This window comes from Oncorhynchus nerka, linkage group LG20 (genome assembly GCF_034236695.1).
Source record: "Oncorhynchus nerka isolate Pitt River linkage group LG20, Oner_Uvic_2.0, whole genome shotgun sequence".
NCBI lineage: Eukaryota > Metazoa > Chordata > Actinopteri > Salmoniformes > Salmonidae > Oncorhynchus > Oncorhynchus nerka.
Genome location: NC_088415.1, coordinates 50,127,909 through 50,146,867, shown reverse-complemented (window position 1 = coordinate 50,146,867; position 18,959 = coordinate 50,127,909). Strand labels below are relative to the sequence as shown.

The 18,959-nt window shown below is 43.0% G+C and overlaps 1 protein-coding gene across 1 annotated transcript; it reads right to left on the bottom strand.

Moving 5' to 3' along the window:
• Positions 1–737: 737 nt before the first annotated feature.
• Positions 738–14,183, bottom strand: LOC115101717 (probable G-protein coupled receptor 160). Its single transcript, XM_029621185.2, has 2 exons — positions 14,083–14,183; positions 738–2,074 (listed from the first exon to the last, which is right to left on the bottom strand). Exon 2 carries the CDS (start codon positions 2,023–2,025, stop codon positions 1,057–1,059), a length of 969 nt encoding a protein of 322 aa, XP_029477045.1. The 5' UTR covers positions 2,026–2,074; positions 14,083–14,183; the 3' UTR covers positions 738–1,056.
• Between the last annotated feature and the right edge of the window lie 4,776 nt (positions 14,184–18,959).

The window sequence follows — 18,959 nt, the reverse complement described above, 5'->3', positions numbered from 1 at the left end:
TCCTAAACTTGGGATAGGGTTAATTATCAGGTATCCTTTTGAAATATTGAGTGCTTAGGGTTAGAGGGTCTACACCAAAAGTTAATGGTTATCTGTAGGAGGAAGGTATATGGTGGGTGCAATTAAGCTTGGAATGTGCTGAGTGCAGGGTAAATGATCACGTGGCAGCACTGATAAGGGGAGAGAGCCGTGGATTAGTGATGAAGGGGGTTGAGGTCATGTTAAGGGAGAAGGCACAGTTTATTGCCACTTCATTTCCTGCCTAGCCACAGAGATTTAGTGTTTGAAGAGAAGGAGAAGATTGGGGTACATACACCACTATTGGAAATGTATTTTGGTCAGTTCAGCTGTTCAACCCTCTGGGATAAATAAACATGGTTTAAGCTTTCATAGCGTCCGTTGAGTTCTTACTCTGATAATTAGAACCTAACAAGATGTAGTAATATTTTTGTACATGTCTTACCTCCAAACGAGTCACCTACCAAGCCAATGCAATGGAGTGCAACGCGATCACGTGCCCACTTTAGACCCTGAAAACTGACGTGTATGATAGGCGTTTTCATAATCTAAAAGTCCTATTAACTTCCAGTGTTGAGAGTGGCTTTATCTCAATGCTACGTCATACAGGCATTATTTCTGCCTGCTTGAACAGCAATATCTCAGCTACACATGAGAACATAAATTAACCCAGGGAATCGATAAAACTTTGTTTAGAGATTTTATTTATTTTTATTTTACTAGGCAAGTCAGTTAAGAACAAATTCTTATTTTCATTGATGGCCTAGAAACAGTGGGTTAACTGCCTTGTTCAGGGGCAGAACAACAGATTTGTACCTTGTCAGCTTGGGGATCTTGCAACCTTTCGGTTACTAGTCCAACGCTCTAACCACTAGGCTACCCTGCCGCCCGGCGTAGCCTACATATCATTTTATTTGTGTTTTTATTATTTTTGTCTGTATGGAAAATTGTAAAATAAAATATTTAAAAAATTTAAAAAAAGGTTGAATCTTTACTTTAAGTGCCAGTAAACATGCCACTGGCGGTGTAAGGCCTCAGTCAGTCGCTCTTGAGCCAAAACACCAGCCCCACCAATACGCTGTTGGCACACTCCAACCATAGGAGGTTGATGCTGATGTAGGCAGGGACTGCAAGGCCCAAAAGCTCACAGGCGATGCACATGACCAGGTAAGATGCCCACGTTGTGCCAAAGTCCAAAGTCAGGCTGAGGTAAAGGGGGGGCCTCTGCCATTCAGTCTCCACTGACAGTGCTTTCTGCTCGTCCTCGTCACCCCCTAGCTGCTGTAACTTGGCATACCTGAATCTCAAGTGGCTCTGCAACATTGGGTTAACTTTATCCCTCTGCTCTGACAGCCTGTTGGCCTCCTTCAGCCACAAAGGCATCTGTTTGTAGTGGAGCAGCATTACACAGCAGATGGCCACGGAGATCCCCACTGAGAAATGTACCACAAACACAGACTCCTGCACAGTGCACCCTAAAGCGTTCCTCCCTCCCTCGTACTCAACCTCTAGGAGGATGGTGACTGCTGAGCAGCAGGAGTGCACACCGGCAAGCACCCACACCAGCAGCGTCAGGGCATAGTTCCATAGGTCCCTACAGGGAGCGTCGTGGCACGTGGTGTAGCGTGGCTCGGAGGCGTAGTCCAGCAGCCCCAGGCCCAGCATGGGCAGAGGCAGCGCGTTGAACACGGCTGAGGCATGAGCCAAGAGGAAGCAGATGGACACCGGGGAGCGGGCGGATCCGAGGAACCACACAGCCGCCACAGCGCACAACAACAACACATCGACCAGGAAGACGGAGAGGCCACAGACGCCCATGAAGGAGGTGTGTAGCCAGCGCAAGCACATCGACAGGACCAGACAGTCCAGGCCCACCTTTAACAGCAAGATGAACAGAAACTGACCGGTGCTGTCCTCGTAGTAGCTCCCCTCCTCTTCCCAGGACTCAATGATGGCCAGCATGTTGAAGCTTTTTCCGTGAGGACTGAGCCCAGCTCCAGAAGTCATCTACTGGGTCTGTAACGTTCCACTCGATGTCACCATGCTCAGGGAAAAGCTGTTGAAGAGAGAGTGACATATGGAACAGTTAGCAGCAATCTACAAACAGCTTCTACCAAGCAATGAAACATTTTTGTTGTGTTATCAGTACTACCTGGCCTCTTAATCCTGCAATAAGAAACTTCAACTCGCCCTGTAAAGGGATGGTTCACCCAAATTACAAAATGACACAGGCTTCCTTACCCTGCTAATATTGTACTATGACTTGATTGGGATTTGTGCCACAAATGCTAAAATGTTTGGAAACGGTGCCAGGAAACTAAACCAAAGCATGGATTGCTGTCATATCTTGTCCATGGACTGCTTACAGGGTAAGGAAACCAATATGTCATTTAGTATTTTGGGTGAACTTTCCCTTTAATGGATGTATCATGCCTCAACACTCTTTGTTTGGATTCCACCAAAATCAAGTGTTATTGCATTTATAGCTCCATCTATGAATTTGAGCATGATTGAATTTCAAACCAAGCAACAGGGCTGCCTTTGATTTATTCACTTTTTTAAACGAATAGTTGTTTTACAATAACAAGGTTTCCATCCAACCTTTTTATTGCAAGTAAAATATGTTGGATAAAAAAATGTCACAACAGGCCTGATGGAAACTGATTTGGAAGCTGATTTGTCAGTAAGCTTTCCAGATGTCGACAAAACAAAACATGCGAGACAAGGTGGGATCTTTTTGTGTCTGTAAAATGTATTATACGTGAAATGGCGGTGGAAGTGCTTTTATGCACAAATATTGATATAATAACCATCATATCGAAGTAAACTTGGTCACGCAATCTAGTCGAAAGAGGAGGAATGGAAGCGCCATTAAGGTACACAATAGTACATTTTGGTAGACAGAAGGTGCTCTTTGGTAAAAGGGGTAAATTGGTCATCAAAAAGATAGGAGGACCAAGCCACTCTTAATTTAATTAATTAAAATGCCTTTAGTATGGCATGTTCAATAGAAACAAAGTTTTTTTTAAACAATGCGTTTCGGCTGCAGGGCCTTCCTCAGGGAGAAAACGATGTTTCTATTGAACATGCCATACTAATAAAGGCATTTTAATTAATTATATGAAGAGTGCCTTGGTCCTCCTTTCTTTTTGTTGGTCACGCGATATGTTATACGATCGTCCCACTTACAACTCAGGAAAGCATGCAGTTTATTAGGCTTTTCCCATTTCTCTGTTTTTGCTAGTCCTCCCGGTTTTGACCCTGCCTGCCTGCCTCGCCTGCCTGACCATACTGCCTGCCCTGACCTCGAGCCTGCCTGACCATACTGCCTGCCCTGACCTCGAGCCTGCCTGCCACTCAGTACTGCCATTTTTGCCTGTCCACGACCATTCTCTTGCCTGCCCCTTGGATTAGAATAAATATCAGAGACTCGAACCATCTGCCTCCCGTGTCTGCATCTGGGTCTCGCCCTGTGCCCTTATGACCAGAGACTTTCTGTCGACTCTCTCCAGCAGACGGACCGGCGACCACAGAGAGACAACAAGCCATATACTCGTAAATATGTCAATTGCAATTTATTTTCGAATGAGCGGTCGTTAATGTAAACTATTAGCATTTTCTGAGTGTAGTTATCAGCTATGAGTTTCCCGCTGTTGAGCAGTCCACACCCCCTTTCCGTTGTCTACCAAGCAATCATATTGGTTTCGTCCGCTAGGGACTTTTTCTTTGTATCACGTCATACGTCATTAGTTCGTATGAACTAATTGTGTGTGTTTTCACGTGTTTCTGTGATTTGGTTAGTTAGTTAGTAAATAAATAATTAAGCCGATTTGTATATCACTGATTCATAATTTATGCTAGGGTTCGTGCTGATATCCAAGGGTTTGTGACATTCAGTCATGAGAACTGATGAGGTAATTATAATACATTAATAAGCACTGTTTTGAAAATATCTGTGGAGTTATATTCGGGAAATTGACACTCTTATAAACATATTTTCTGTGGTGCCCCGTCTTCCTAATTAATTAAAGTTACATGATTAGTTTAATCGCATAATTAAATTACACATAGAGAATTGATTTGATTATATACAGTTGTCAGCTTTAATGATAGTCACAGACACGACAATGCCCATATGGGGCATACTTCCTTGACTTACACCCTTTCACAAACTTCCTCAAGTGGGCTCGGCGTTGGGTGGTTTTGTCTGCTTCTTTCAAGGATAATCCTGCATCTTTAGGTTCTGTCTCCACAGACCTTCTTAGGCTGTTTCTGGGTGTTCCTGGTTTCCTTTTCCCCTGTGGGTTCAAGGTTAGAGCTTGTCTGGTCGTGGTTTCCTCAAGGTGTTCCCGACACAGCCCCATTTCCTGTATTTTATTTGTGACAATTTGTTCTTGCTGTGTAATTTCCGAGAGATCTTCATTCCGTATGGCCACTGTATTCTCAGGATGTGTCTTAGGCATTTGTTTATGAATGTTTGTAGTTTGTTGCTTGTGACTTGTGGTTTTCCATATAGTAAAACTGATTTTCCTGTTGGTATTGAAGATGCATAGATTGTTTAGTGTTCATTTGTTTTGAGATCCATATTAGCTTAAGCATTAGAAATGCAGTTCTTGCCTTTCATATTCTTGTTTGTAGATCTTTGTCACTTCCTCCATCTTTCCTGATGACACTTCCCAGATAAGTGAATGTGACACTTCCTCCAGTACATCTTGTTCTGCAAATGTTTTATGTGTACTGTGTTGTCAACAAAGTGTAGGTCTGCTAGTTGGGACCAGAGGGTCCAAGGTTTTCTCCTGTGGTGGTGTCCTTCATTATCCAGTTGACTGCCATTGGAAAGAGAAGGGGGAACCACAGGCAGCCATGTCAATCTTCTGTGTTTACGGGGAAGCTATCAGTTTATTCCATGTGTAACTCTGTGTTGTTGTTTCTGTCGCACTGCTTTGCTTTATCTTGGCCAGGTTGCAGTTATAAATGAGAACTTGTTCTCAAATAGCTTACCTGGTTAACCTCTTGCTCCTACTGAGACGCTTGCGTCCCATTTAGAGCTCTGAAAATGCAAATGCACTACGCTAAATGCTAATAGTATTAGTTAAAACTCAAACGTTCATTAAAATACACATGCAGGGTATTGAATTAAAGCTACACTCGTTGTGAATCCAGGCAACAAGTCAGATTTTTAAAATGCTTTTCGGCGAAAGCATGAGAAGCTATTATCTGATAGCATGTAACACCACAAAAGACCCGCAGGGGACGTAAACAAAATAATTAGCATATTCGGCGCTACACAAACCGCACAATAAAATAGAAAACATTCATTACCTTTGACCATCTTCTTTGTTGGCACTCCTAGATGTCCCATAATCACTATTGGGTCTTTTTTTCGATTAAATCGGTCCATATATAGCCTAGATATCGTTCTATGTAGACTGTGTGATAAACGAAAAAAAACAGCGTTTCATAACGTAACGTCATTTTTTAAAATTCAAAAAGTCGACGATAAACTTTCACAAAACACTTCGAAATACTTTTGTAATGCAACTTTAGGTATTAGTAAACGTTAATAAGCGATCAAATTAATCATAAGACGAAGTATATTCTATAGCTATCCGTCTGGAAAAATGTCCGGGTAGAATCTCAACCAAAATATCCGGTCCGAGACCTGAAGAACTGTGCTGCCTTGCATCTGTTTGACCAAGAAACAAAGAGTAGGCAAATGACAAGACTCTAGACACCGTGTGGAAGCTGTAGGTACTGCAACCTCAGCCCCATTAAATGTGGTTCACCTTTATCAATGGGTTCAAGTCGCGCAGGTCGCGCATATATTTTTCCATTTTCAGTGATCAGGTTTTCCTGCGCTTTTCGATGAAACTCCCGTTCTGGTAAAGCCACATCCGTGATTTAACCAGTTTTATAAACGTCTGAGTGTTTTCTATCCACACATACTAATCATATGCATATACTATATTCCTGGCATGAGTAGCAGGGCGCTGAAATGTTGCGCGATTTTTAACAGAATGTTCAAAAAAGTAGAGGGTAGGAGGAAGAGGTTAAATAAAGGTGAAATAAAAAATTTAAAAATCAGTGAATTGTCCATTGTGTATTACTCTGCAGGATGACTGTAGGTATAACTGTTGGGTGATGTTGATGATCGTCTTTGTAGTGTAGTCACGATACCAAAATTCTGACTTCGATACCAGGTTTAATATCATGATACTCAATACCATCATGATACTCGATATCAAAATGTTACCACAACATTTAAATAAAGCTGTATTAGCCAATCGTTGGGCATCTTTCGTTTGCATATTAGAAGCAATCTCTTATTTTATAAAAGTGGGTGCTGTCGTGGAAAATTACATAATTAGTCATGCTATCCCGTGTTTTACCACTTAAAGAGTAGTCTCTTGTTATATGCTAGTGTTTTTTCGAACCTGATACAAACTTGTCTTGGTGTCACTTAGTCATAAGACAGCTAAGAGGTGTTTGGGTGCAACCGCAGCATGTGAAATGCAGTGGTTTTACAGAAAGTCACATGTATGGAACCTTGCAGAAAGGAGTACAATATAGTGTTTATTGTTGTGAATGCAGTTAGACGGTTGAGCCCTTAGGACAAGGTTGATAGCCCATCTTAAGTTTACACAGACAACGAATGACCTTTTATACACTATCTTCTGACTGCCACGAATACAGAAAGGGGTTGTATATATTTTCTCTATAAAAGCATTGAACCGGCACTGTTTGTAGAGCTTTTCAACTATGAGCTGTTGAGTGGGTAGTTGATTCTCCATTTCTGAAAATCCCATGATAAAGTGTTTGAAAGAATCTGCAGTCTCTCTTCTCTTGGATTTGACATTCCACGACAAATTGGTGACAGTGGTGGGATGCTAACTCTGCTTGTAGATTGCTCCCCAGAGACCGAGGTTAAACTGCGCGCAGGGGCTCAGTTAGATGTGGCTCAGGGTACCACACACTCTGACTAAAACGGAGCAGAGGGGGACCCATCTTGGACCTGCCGGAAGTGTCAGTGAGTAGATATATCATTCCGGACAGATAAAAGAAATTCAGGGTGAGACTGATTTTCTTATAAACATAATAGAAAATCCTGTTCTAAGAACAGGTTGTGCACATTAAGTATTTGTTGTAGCAAAGACACCCCGAGTTAGAAACTTTGTTGTAGCAGAGTTATTGCTGAATAGGGAAAGTCCTAGAAGTAATTATAGGGCAAACATCCTGTTGGCATCTTTTTGTTGAAGCAGAAGTATCCTGTTTAGAGACAGGGGTTGTGTTTCTCTGTTGAAGCAGAGCCATGGGATGATATGACACAGTTACAAGCTATGTGATTCCAGGGCACAATCCTGAGAAAAAATACAAATATTCCTACAGGTACATTTAAAAAATATATTTAAAAAAATAACGGAAAAAAATAACATAGTAATAACATGAACATAATAAAATAGTAATTATGTCACGCCATGACCATAGAGAGCCTTTTTATTCTCTGTTTTGGTTAGAGGGCTCCGGGCAGCCGAGCGGAAATGGAGGAAAACTCGCCTCCCTGCGGACCTGGCATCCTTTCACTCCCTCCTCTCTACATTTTCCTCTTCTCTCTCTGCTGCTAAAGCCACTTTCTACCACTCTAAATTCCAAGCATCTGCCTCTAACCCTAGGAAGCTCTTTGCCACCTTCTCCTCCCTCCTGAATCCTCCTCCCCCTCCCCCCTCCTCCCTCTCTGCAGATGACTTCGTCAACCATTTTGAAAAGAAGATCGACGACATCCGATCCTCGTTTGCTAAGTCAAACGACACCGCTGGTTCTGCTCACACTGCCCTACCCTGTGCTCTGACCTCTTTCTCCCCTCTCTCTCCAGATGAAATCTCGCGTCTTGTGACGGCCGGCCGCCCAACAACCTGCCCGCTTGACCCTATCCCCTCCTCTCTTCTCCAGACCATTTCCGGAGACCTTCTCCCTTACCTCACCTCGCTCATCAACTCATCCCTGACCGCTGGCTACGTCCCTTCCGTCTTCAAGAGAGCGAGAGTTGCACCCCTTCTGAAAAAACCTACACCCGATCCCTCCGATGTCAACAACTACAGACCAGTATCCCTTCTTTCTTTTCTCTCCAAAACCCTTGAACGTGCCGTCCTTGGCCAGCTCTCCCGCTATCTCTCTCAGAATGACCTTCTTGATCCAAATCAGTCAGGTTTCAAGACTAGTCATTCAACTGAGACTGCTCTTCTCTGTATCACGGAGGCGCTCCGCACTGCTAAAGCTAACTCTCTCTCCTCTGCTCTCATCCTTCTAGACCTATCGGCTGCCTTCGATACTGTGAACCATCAGATCCTCCTCTCCACCCTCTCCGTGTTGGGCATCTCCGGCGCGGCCCACGCTTGGATTGCGTCCTACCTGACAGGTCGCTCCTACCAGGTGGCGTGGCGAGAATCCGTCTCCTCACCACGTGCTCTCACCACTGGTGTCCCCCAGGGCTCTGTTCTAGGCCCTCTCCTATTCTCGCTATACACCAAGTCACTTGGCTCTGTCATAACCTCACATGGTCTCTCCTATCATTGCTATGCAGACGACACACAATTAATCTTCTCCTTTCCCCCTTCTGATGACCAGGTGGCGAATCGCATCTCTGCATGTCTGGCAGACATATCAGTGTGGATGACGGATCACCACCTCAAGCTGAACCTCGGCAAGACGGAGCTGCTCTTCCTCCCGGGAAGGACTGCCCGTTCCATGATCTCGCCATCACGGTTGACAACTCCACTGTGTCCTCCTCCCAGAGCGCTAAGAACCTTGGCGTGATCCTGGACAACACCCTGTCGTTCTCAACTAACATCAAGGCGGTGGCCCGTTCCTGTAGGTTCATGCTCTACAACATCCGCAGAGTACGACCCTGCCTCACACAGGAAGCGGCGCAGGTCCTAATCCAGGCACTTGTCATCTCCCGTCTGGATTACTGCAACTCGCTGTTGGCTGGGCTCCCTGCCTGTGCCATTAAACCCCTACAACTCATCCAGAACGCCGCAGCCCGTCTGGTGTTCAACCTTCCCAAGTTCTCTCACGTCACCCCGCTCCTCCGCTCTCTCCACTGGCTTCCAGTTGAAGCTCGCATCCGCTACAAGACCATGGTGCTTGCCTACGGAGCTGTGAGGGGAACGGCACCTCAGTACCTCCAGGCTCTGATCAGGCCCTACACCCAAACAAGGGCACTGCGTTCATCCACCTCTGGCCTGCTCGCCTCCCTACCACTGAGGAAGTACAGTTCCCGCTCAGCCTAGTCAAAACTGTTCGCTGCTCTGGCCCCCAATGGTGGAACAAACTCCCTCACGACGCCAGGACAGCGGAGTCAATCACCACCTTCCGGAGACACCTGAAACCCCACCTCTTTAAGGAATACCTAGGATAGGATAAAGTAATCCCTCCCACCCCCCCACCCCTTAAAAGATTTAGATGCACTACTGTTCCACTGGATGTCATAAGGTGAATGCACCAATTTGTAAGTCGCTCTGGATAAGGATCTGATGGTTCACAGTATCGAAGGCAGCCGATAGGTCTAGAAGGATGAGAGCAGAGGAAAGAGCAGAGGAGAGAGAGTTAGCTTTAGCAGTGTGGAGCGCCTCCGTGATACAGAGAAGAGCAGTCTCAGTTGAATGACTAGTCTTGAAACCTGACTGATTTGGATCAAGAAGGTCATTCTGAGAGAGATAGCGGGAGAGCTGGCCAAGGACGGCACGTTCAAGGGTTTTGGAGAGAAAAGAAAGAAGGGATACTGGTCTGTAGTTGTTGACATCGGAGGGATCGAGTGTAGGTTTTTTCAGAAGGGGTGCAACTCTCGCTCTCTTGAAGACGGAAGGGACGTAGCCAGCGGTCAGGGATGAGTTGATGAGCGAGGTGAGGTAAGGGAGAAGGTCTCCGGAAATGGTCTGGAGAAGAGAGGAGGGGATAGGGTCAAGCGGGCAGGTTGTTGGGCAGTCACAAGACGCGAGATTTCATCTGGAGAGAGAGGGGAGAAAGAGGTCAGAGCACAGGGTAGGGCAGTGTGAGCAGAACCAGCAGTGTCGTTTGACTTAGCAAACGAGGATCGGATGTCGTCGACCTTCTTTTCAAAATGGTTGACGAAGTCATCTGCAGAGAGGGAGGAGGGGGGGGGGGATTCAGGAGGGAGGAGAAGGTGGCAAAGAGCTTCCTAGGGTTAGAGGCAGATGCTTGGAATTTAGAGTGGTAGAAAGTGGCTTTAGCAGCAGCGACAGAAGAGGGGAGGGAGTGAAAGGATGCCAGGTCCGCAGGGAGGCGAGTTTTCCTCCATTTCTGCTCGGCTGCCCGGAGCGACGATCCCCAGTCAAATGTTCATAAATGACCAGCATGGTCGAATAATGGTAAGGTAGAACAGTTGAAACTGGAGCAGCAGCATGGCCAGGTGGACTGGGGACAGCAAGGAGTCATCATGTCAGGTAGTCCTGGGGCATGGTCCTAGGGCTCAGGTCAGTTCCCAGTCCAGAGCTTCCGGCAACGGTCCCCAGTCCAGAGCTTCCTGCAACGATCCCCAGACCAGAGCTTCCGGCGACGATCCCCAGTCCAGAGCATCCGGTGACATTTCCCAGTCCAGAGCTTCCGGCGACAGTTCCCAGTCCAGAGCTTCTGGCGACGATCCCCGGTCCAGAGCTTCCGGCGACGGTTCACAGTCCAGAGCTTCCGGCGACGATCCCCAGTCCAGAGCTTCCGGCGACAGTTCCCAGTCCAGAGCTTCCGGCGCATCTATAATTTAGCCCAAACAACTACCTCTTCCCCTACTGTATTTATTTATGTTGCTCCTTTGCACCCCATTATATTTATTTCTACTTTGCACATTCTTCCACTGCAAATCTACCATTCCAGTGTTTTACTTGCTATATTGGTGATGACTCCTTGCTGTCCCCAGTCCATGTGGGTTATGGGATATTGTTTATGTTTTGAGTTAGTGTTGTAGTCACGGTTCGTTGTTTATTGTTTTGTCTTTGCTAAAGTTTCACTTCTTTAATAAATTATGTGGAACTCAACTCAACGTACGCTGTGCTTTGGTCCGTTTCTACGAACGAACGTGACACTAAGAATGCATTGAGATATCGATCTGTCACACTCACGACAGTGTAAGACCGGGATAAACGTGAGCTGTAATGATAAAAAGTTAATAGCGGTAATAAGTAGTACAAACTGTCTATATATCATCCCGTTTGTAAATGTATATTCTAACTGTATTGGTGTGTGCTAAGTTGAGTGTCTTGAATTTGAGTGATAGACTCAACGTGAGGCACTAAATTTGTGTTGAATATTATTGATAGTTGGGGTTTTATTTGACCATGTTATTAGAATTCTAATGTTAAAGCATATCAATATATGGCTTTCTGGATGATACAATATAATTGACTTGAGCATGTTTTAGTATGTTTATAACTATGTACACTACCGGTCAAAAGTTTTAGAACACATACCAATTTTTTATTTTTATTTTTACCATTATTCTACATTGTAGAATAATAGTGAAGACATACACTATGAAATAATACATATGCAATCATGTAGTAACCAAAAAAGTGTTACACAAATCAAAATATATTTTATATTTGTGATTCTTCAAATAGCCACCCTTTGCCTTGATGACAGCTTTGTAAACGCTTGGCATTCTCTCAACCAGCTTCACCTGGAATGATATTCCAACAGTCTTGAAGCTATTCCCACATATGCTGAGCACTTGTTGACTGCTTTTCCTTCACTCTGACTCATCCCAAACCATCTCAATTTGGTTGAGGTCGGGGGATTATGGAGGCCAGGTCATCTGTTCAATGTGGAATTGTTATTCCATTTTTAAAATTTGAAAGAAAAGGCAGAATAAACTAAATAAAACGTCTGTTTATCAAAAAGAAAACAGATTTTGTTTTGTAACCCTGAAGAATTTGTCTTTCAATTCACCAAACTGAGCTCTGTTTCAAATAATCCCTCTTTGAGAACAACTGTTCCAGATGCGATATGCGCATCACAACTCTTTTCATTTGGAAATATTTTCTGTTCTATTTATTCTGTTATATTACATGTTTTTTTACATATAAAATATAAAATAGGTGTGTCTTTGAAAATGGAGTCGCGAAAACTCCACTTGGTTCATAGAACCGGGGTTACATCAGTAACCTCTGGTAGCCGTTAGATGCGGCAGTAATAAAAATAGTGGTTTCTGTTTTCTTCCTACAAATATGACTAACTTTTGAACAGTTTAAGCAAAAAAATATTATGACCCCATCACTGAAAGATAAGACTCCCAGGAATGTTCACATGCCACGCAGGATTCATTAGAACAGGTCAGGCACTAAATCCGCAACAAACATATTGACTGTTGTGGATAAAAGGCTGTGCGTGATGATGTAGTGCACATACAAATACCTTTTGCTGTTAAATTCCCATGTACCGAATAATAAATACTGTTAAATTAGTATAACATTTCTCACATTAAAATGTTATATATCGAGTGTACACACTGGTATTGGCACGTGAGCCAACAGCTCGCAGATACAGTGCAGGTATAGCCAACATTATGAAACTATTATGGACAAAAGAGCAAAATTGTTTTTGTCAGACAGCAGCCAAGCATTGATGATCATGTCACCAGAATAAGGCCTTCGATATTTATTGGAAAGGAGCATCAAGCTCATCACCCTGCAGTTTCATCACCCTGTGAAGTTCATCATAATTTAGCCTAATAAACTGCATGCTTTCCAGACCATGGGACGACCATACAAAGTCATCGCGTGACTCCAAGTTAACAGTGGTGGAAAAGTACTCAAGTGAAAGTCAAGATACCTTAAAATATAAAATGACTCAATAAAAAGTGAAAGTCACCCAGTAAAATACTACTTGAGTAAATGTCTAAAAGTATTTGGTTTTAAATATACTTAAAGTATAAAAGTAAATGTAATTGCTCAAATATACTTAAGTGTCAAAGTAAAAGTATAAATAATTTCAAATTCCTTATTTTAAGAAAACCAGATGGCACCATTTTCCTTTATTTTTCTTTTTTTTACGGATAGCCAGGGCCACACTCCAACACTCAGACATAATTTACAAAGGAAGCATGTGTGTTTAGGGAGTCCACCAGATCAGAGGTAGTAGGATGACCAGGGATGTTCTCTTGATAAGTGCATGAATTTGACTATGTTCCTGTCCTGCTAAGCATTCAAAAGGTAATGAGTACTTTTGGGTGTCAGGGAAAATGAATGGAGTAAAAAGTACATTATTTTCTTTAGGAATGTAGTGAAGTAAAAGTAGTTACAATTTAAATAGTAAAGTAAAGTACAGATACCACCAAAAACTACTTAAGTAGTACTTTAAAGTGTTTGTACTTAGGTACTTTACACCACTGCAAGTCAACTTTCATATCATGGTTATTATATCAATATTTGCACATAAAAGCATTTCCACCAACATTACTCGCATAATTAGCTTCATTAACACAAAAACATTGCACCTTGTCTAGAGTATTTTTTGGGGTCGACATATGGAAAGGTTACTGATAAATGTTGTTTCCATTGAGCCTGACTTGACATTTTTTATTCGACATGTACTTTACTCACATATAAAGGTTGGGTGGAAACCTGGTTAATGATGATTTTATTTTCTACACACAGAATGTCATATAGAATTATTGCCTATGACCTTGTGAACTTCCCAATACATGAATTTCAGTCACTTCAAACCATACTTCCTTTAGATTGAAGTACTGTCAGACTGATTTGTAATAGACTGTCATAGCCCCAATTGAAAAAGTTAACATTGGCCATTGATTACACCCCTTTTAAAACATGGTAGGGTGGCAATTAAAATAAATATCAAAACAGGGTCGCAGGCCCCAAAAAATTGGGAACCCCTCTGCTAGCATAAGCCCTATGTACGTATCACTGGAAACATAATGTATCTTTAAAATGACAGTCAATCTCAAAGCACTGTCCTGACTGCATGTCTCATCATTTTGTTTATCATTGACATTATTAATCATGTTATTTTCAAGCAAGTTTAATGCAGTAATCTTACCTGTGGTTGGACACAATTCTGGACCTTAACTTGTGCTTCTCAGTATTGAAGCAGGAGCTCTCAACCAGATCACAATGAGCTGTGGTTGTGTGGCCATAACAAGCTTTCTTTTCTTCCCCCCTCAAAGATGGGCAGCGTGTTTACTGCCCACACACAGGAGACTCTGGACATACATGGGGTGGACTGACTCTGATGGCCAGTACTATTGGGTGGGTGAAGGAGTTTCTCCAGGGATGCCTTGGGTACAAACAGCTCTTTCAGAGGGTCTGAATGTCCTCCCTCTCCACCCCCCCCATCCTCCACCCCCACAGCGCCGTGACAGTCCGGTATGTGTACGTTTCATCCACCAGCACCACACTGAGGCGTGTCAGCAGATAGAGACCTAGCCCAGCACAATCCACACACACTCATGAAATTATGCGATAGATTACCATGAATTACAGTACGACAATGATTCTCCTCACGTCTCCATACCGGTTAGGCTAGATGCTATATATGGTATTTGAATAAGTTCCTGTAAGTAGGGAAATGTAGGCCCATTTGTTTTACGCCCATATACCAGCTGGTAAGTGGTAACTTCAAGGTCTGACCAGAAACAAGGGCGTAGGAGCCGGGGGGGAAAGGGTAGACATGCCCCCTCGCCAATGTTAAAACCAGGTAAAATGGTTCCCCCCAATAATAAAAATAATAATCTGCAAGAATGTTATTTAGAAAAATGAATCTCCAGATTCGTTGAGGGACTTTATTTTGAAAAGGCCTCCGCTGCTGGAATGTGTCACTTTCCCCGCCCCCACTGAATGCTTCATTGTCACTCTCAGTTGTTACAAGCAGTCTGGCAGTGTGTGTAGGACCACCATTATTACTCACTGCACCGGGTAAAGTAATTGTTGTTGGTAACAACAAAGTAAGTTTAAGTAAAACCTGTATGAATGAGAATAAACTTTGATATGTTAGAACGAACGTGAGCAACTAAAACTTTCTCTTGGCTAGTAGCTAGCTTCTTTGGGATAGGGGGCAGCATTTTCAAATCAAATCACATTTATTTATATAGCCCTTCGTACATCAGCTGATATCTCAAAGTGCTGTACAGAAACCCAGCCTAAAACCCCAAACAGCAAGCAATGCAGGTGTAGACGCACGGTGGCTAGGAAAAACACCCTAGAAAGGCCAAAACCTAGGAAGAAACCTAGAGAGGAACCAGGCTATGAGGGGTGGCCAGTCCTCTTCTGGCTGTGCCGGGTGGAGATTATAACAGAACATGGCCAAGATGTTCAAATGTTCATAAATGACCAGCATGGTCAAACAATAATAATCACAGGCAGAACAGTTGAAACTGGAGCAGCAGCACGGCCAGGTGGACTGGGGACAGCAAGGAGTCATCATGCCCGGTAGTCCTGAGGCATGGTCCTAGGGCTCAGGTCCTCAGAGAGAGAGAAAGAAAGAGAGAAAGAGAGAATTAGAGAGAGCATACTTAAATTCACACAGGACACCGGATAGGACAGGAGAAGTACTCCAGATATAACAAACTGACCCTAGCCCCCCGACACATACACTACTGCAGCATAAATACTAGAGGCTGAGACAGGAGGTGTCAGGAGACACTGTGGCCCCATCCGATGACACCCCGGACAAGGTCAAACAGGAAGGATATAACCCCACCCACTTTGCCAAAGCACAGCCCCCACACCACTAGAGGGATATCTTCAACCACCAACTTACCATCCTGAGACAAGGCCGAGTATAGCTAACAAAGATCTCCACCACGGCACAACCCAAGAGGGGGGGGGGGGGGGCAACTCACTTTTGGATGAAAGCGTGCCCAGAGTAAATGGCCTCCTACTCAGTCCCAGATGCTAATATATGCATATTATTATTAGTATCGGATAGAAAACACTCGGAAGTTTCTAAAACGGTTTGACTGATGTCTGTAAGTATAACAGAACTCATTTCGCAGGTGAAAACCTGAGAAAAAAATCCAACCAGGAAGTGGGAAATCTGAGGTTTGTAGTTTTTGAACTCAGACCCTATCAAATACACAGTGGGATATTGGTTATGTTGCACTTCCTATGGTTTCCACTAGATGTCAACAGTCTTTAGAACGTTGTTTGAGGCTTCTACTATGAAGGGGGGCTGAAAGAGGGGAATGAGTCAGAGGTCTGCCAGCAGTCATGCGCTGGTCACGAGCATTTCACATGAGAGGTAGCTCTCGTTCCATTGCTTTTCAACAGACAATGGAATTCTCCGGTTGGAACATTATTGAACATTTATGATAAAAACATCCTAAAGATTGATTCTATACATAGTTTGATATGTTTTTACGACCAGTAATATAACTTTTGGGAATTTTCGTCCGACCTTTCCGCTGGACTTGCACGCACGTTTGGATTTGTTTACCAAACGCCCTAACAAAAGGAGGTATATGGACATAAATGATGATGAACTTTATCGAACAAATCAAACATTTATTGTGGAACTGGGATTCCACGGAGTGCATTCTCATGATCATCTAAGGTAAGTGAATATTTATAATACTATTTCTGACTAATGTTGACTGCGCAACATGGCGGATATTTCTTTTGGCTGTTTTGGGCTCTGAGCGTCGTACTCAGATTATGCTTTTTCCGTAAACAAATTTTGAAATCTGACACAGCGGTTGCATTAAGGAGAAGTTTATCTAAAGTTCTGTGTATAACACTTGTATTTTAATCAACATTTATAATGAGTATTTCTGTGAATTGATGTGGCTCTCTGCAAAATCCCTGCATGTTTTGGAACTACTGAACATAACACGCCAATGTAAAATTAGATTTTTGGATAAAAATATGCACTTTATCGAACAAAACATACATGTATTGTGTAACATGAAGTCCTATGACTGTCATCTTATGAAGATCATCAAAGGTTAGTGATTAATTGTATCTCTATTTGTGCTTTTTGTGACTCCTCTCTTTGGCTGGAAAAATGGCTGGGTTTTTCTGTGACTTGGTGGTGACCTAACAATCGTTTGTGGAGCTTTCGCTGTAAAGCATTTTTGAAATCAGACACTGTGGCTGGATTAACAAGAATTGTATCTTTAAAAGGGTGCCTAATATGTTTGAGTAATTTGATTTAGGAGATTTCAGTTGATTTGTATTTGGCACCCTGCAACTTCATTGGCTGTTTCATCCGCTAGTGGAACCCCGTTCCCAGACAGGCTAGTTGGCTTTACAGGTTTTATCTAACTAGCTAAAGCTGGGTAGTTCTGGCTGTGTGAAAAACTAATAGTGAATGTTTTGACGCCAAGAATAATTGCTAGCTTCAGAATTACTTGCACAATCACTGTCTTAGTCTTCATCATAGGGGCAGCAAGTTGGCAATGGATGTGCCTCCAGTCAAGAAGAGAGAAAATAAAATAGACATAGTTTTTTCAAAGTAGTGTAAAGGACTTTGAAAGCTTAGATGTCTCTAAAAATGTATCACATTGATTTTATCTGTAGTGCTAAGGACTGTAAGTAGGTTCTCTGCAACTGCCTGCACACCACCCCTGGCAAACTAGCTGTCTTTAAATTCATCACAGTTAAAATGTTTTTTATTTTTTGTATAATTTTTTTGTGTGGCCGCATTTGCATTTGCTGGACGTTTATTATCTCACTTCTTGCCAATAATTATACTTTTTTTAAACTGGAGAAAATAATTGAAATTGCATGCATTGTTTTCGAAATTGCATTGGTATTCAATGCAACGTTGTAGTTCCCAAGGTATATCAATCCTGATTAGCCAATGGGCTTTCATGATTTTGCAGGAGTTTCATATTATTAGTTCAGCGCAAGACAACCCCCACCTCGCCTCTCCCGCCAAATTCAAAACCAAGGCAGCACTGAAGATGAGAGATTCATTTTCACATGGCTAACAGCTAGTAAGCCTTCTTTTGTTATTTAAAAAAGTTCAGGGAGCAAAATGTAATCGGCAAAGAAAAATAAGGCAGGTGTCCGCTCATTTATTGCCTCTTGGACAAAGGAATATGGGTTTGTTTTGCTGAAGGACTGGTCTGTTTGCGCTCTCTGTTGTACAACTGTTGTTTGTCAGACATGAAGTGTACAGCATTATTTTGAAACGAGACATGAGAAAAACTTCAAGGATGAGGACAAGGCTGAAGGAATCAATAAGGCAGTGGCCAGGTATGATAAAAGCTGCAGAGGTTTTTATTTTAATTTATTTTATTTAACCTTTTTTTAACTAGGCAAGTGAGTTAAGAACAAATTCTTATTTACAATGACAGCCTACCCCGGACAAACCCTAACAACGCTGGGCCAATTGTGCGCCGCCCTATGGGACTCCCAATCACGGCCGATTGTGATACAGCTTGGAATTGAACCAGGGTCTGTAGTGACGCCTCTAGCACTGAGATGCAGTGCCGTAGACTGCTGCACCACTCAGGAGCCCACCCCTATAGGTGAGCTACAAAGTTGCACAGTGCATTGCTAAACATGGAAAACCATTTGCTGATGGGGAATATATCAAGGAGGCTTTCTCAGTAGTTTGCAGGCCGTATTAGATGGATTGCCTAACAGACACAATCATCTCAAAGATAAAAGACATGCCTGTGTCTGCCAGAACTGTTGAAAGGTGCGTTGCCGAGATGGTTGAAAATGTGAAGGAGCAGCAAACTGTAGTCAATACACAGCAGCAGACTATGACCGCACTGAAGTCTAACAAAACAGCCCCCACAATCTTTTTATCATCAATTTCTCTCAGCCAGTCATCAGTCATTTGTGTAAGTGTTGTGCTTGTTGAATGTACTTCCCTATAAGTGTGCTGAAAGTTTGTCAATTTGTTTACTGTAAAATAGCATTGTATCTGGTCAAACACAATTTTTTCCAAAATGTAACTACGGGTTG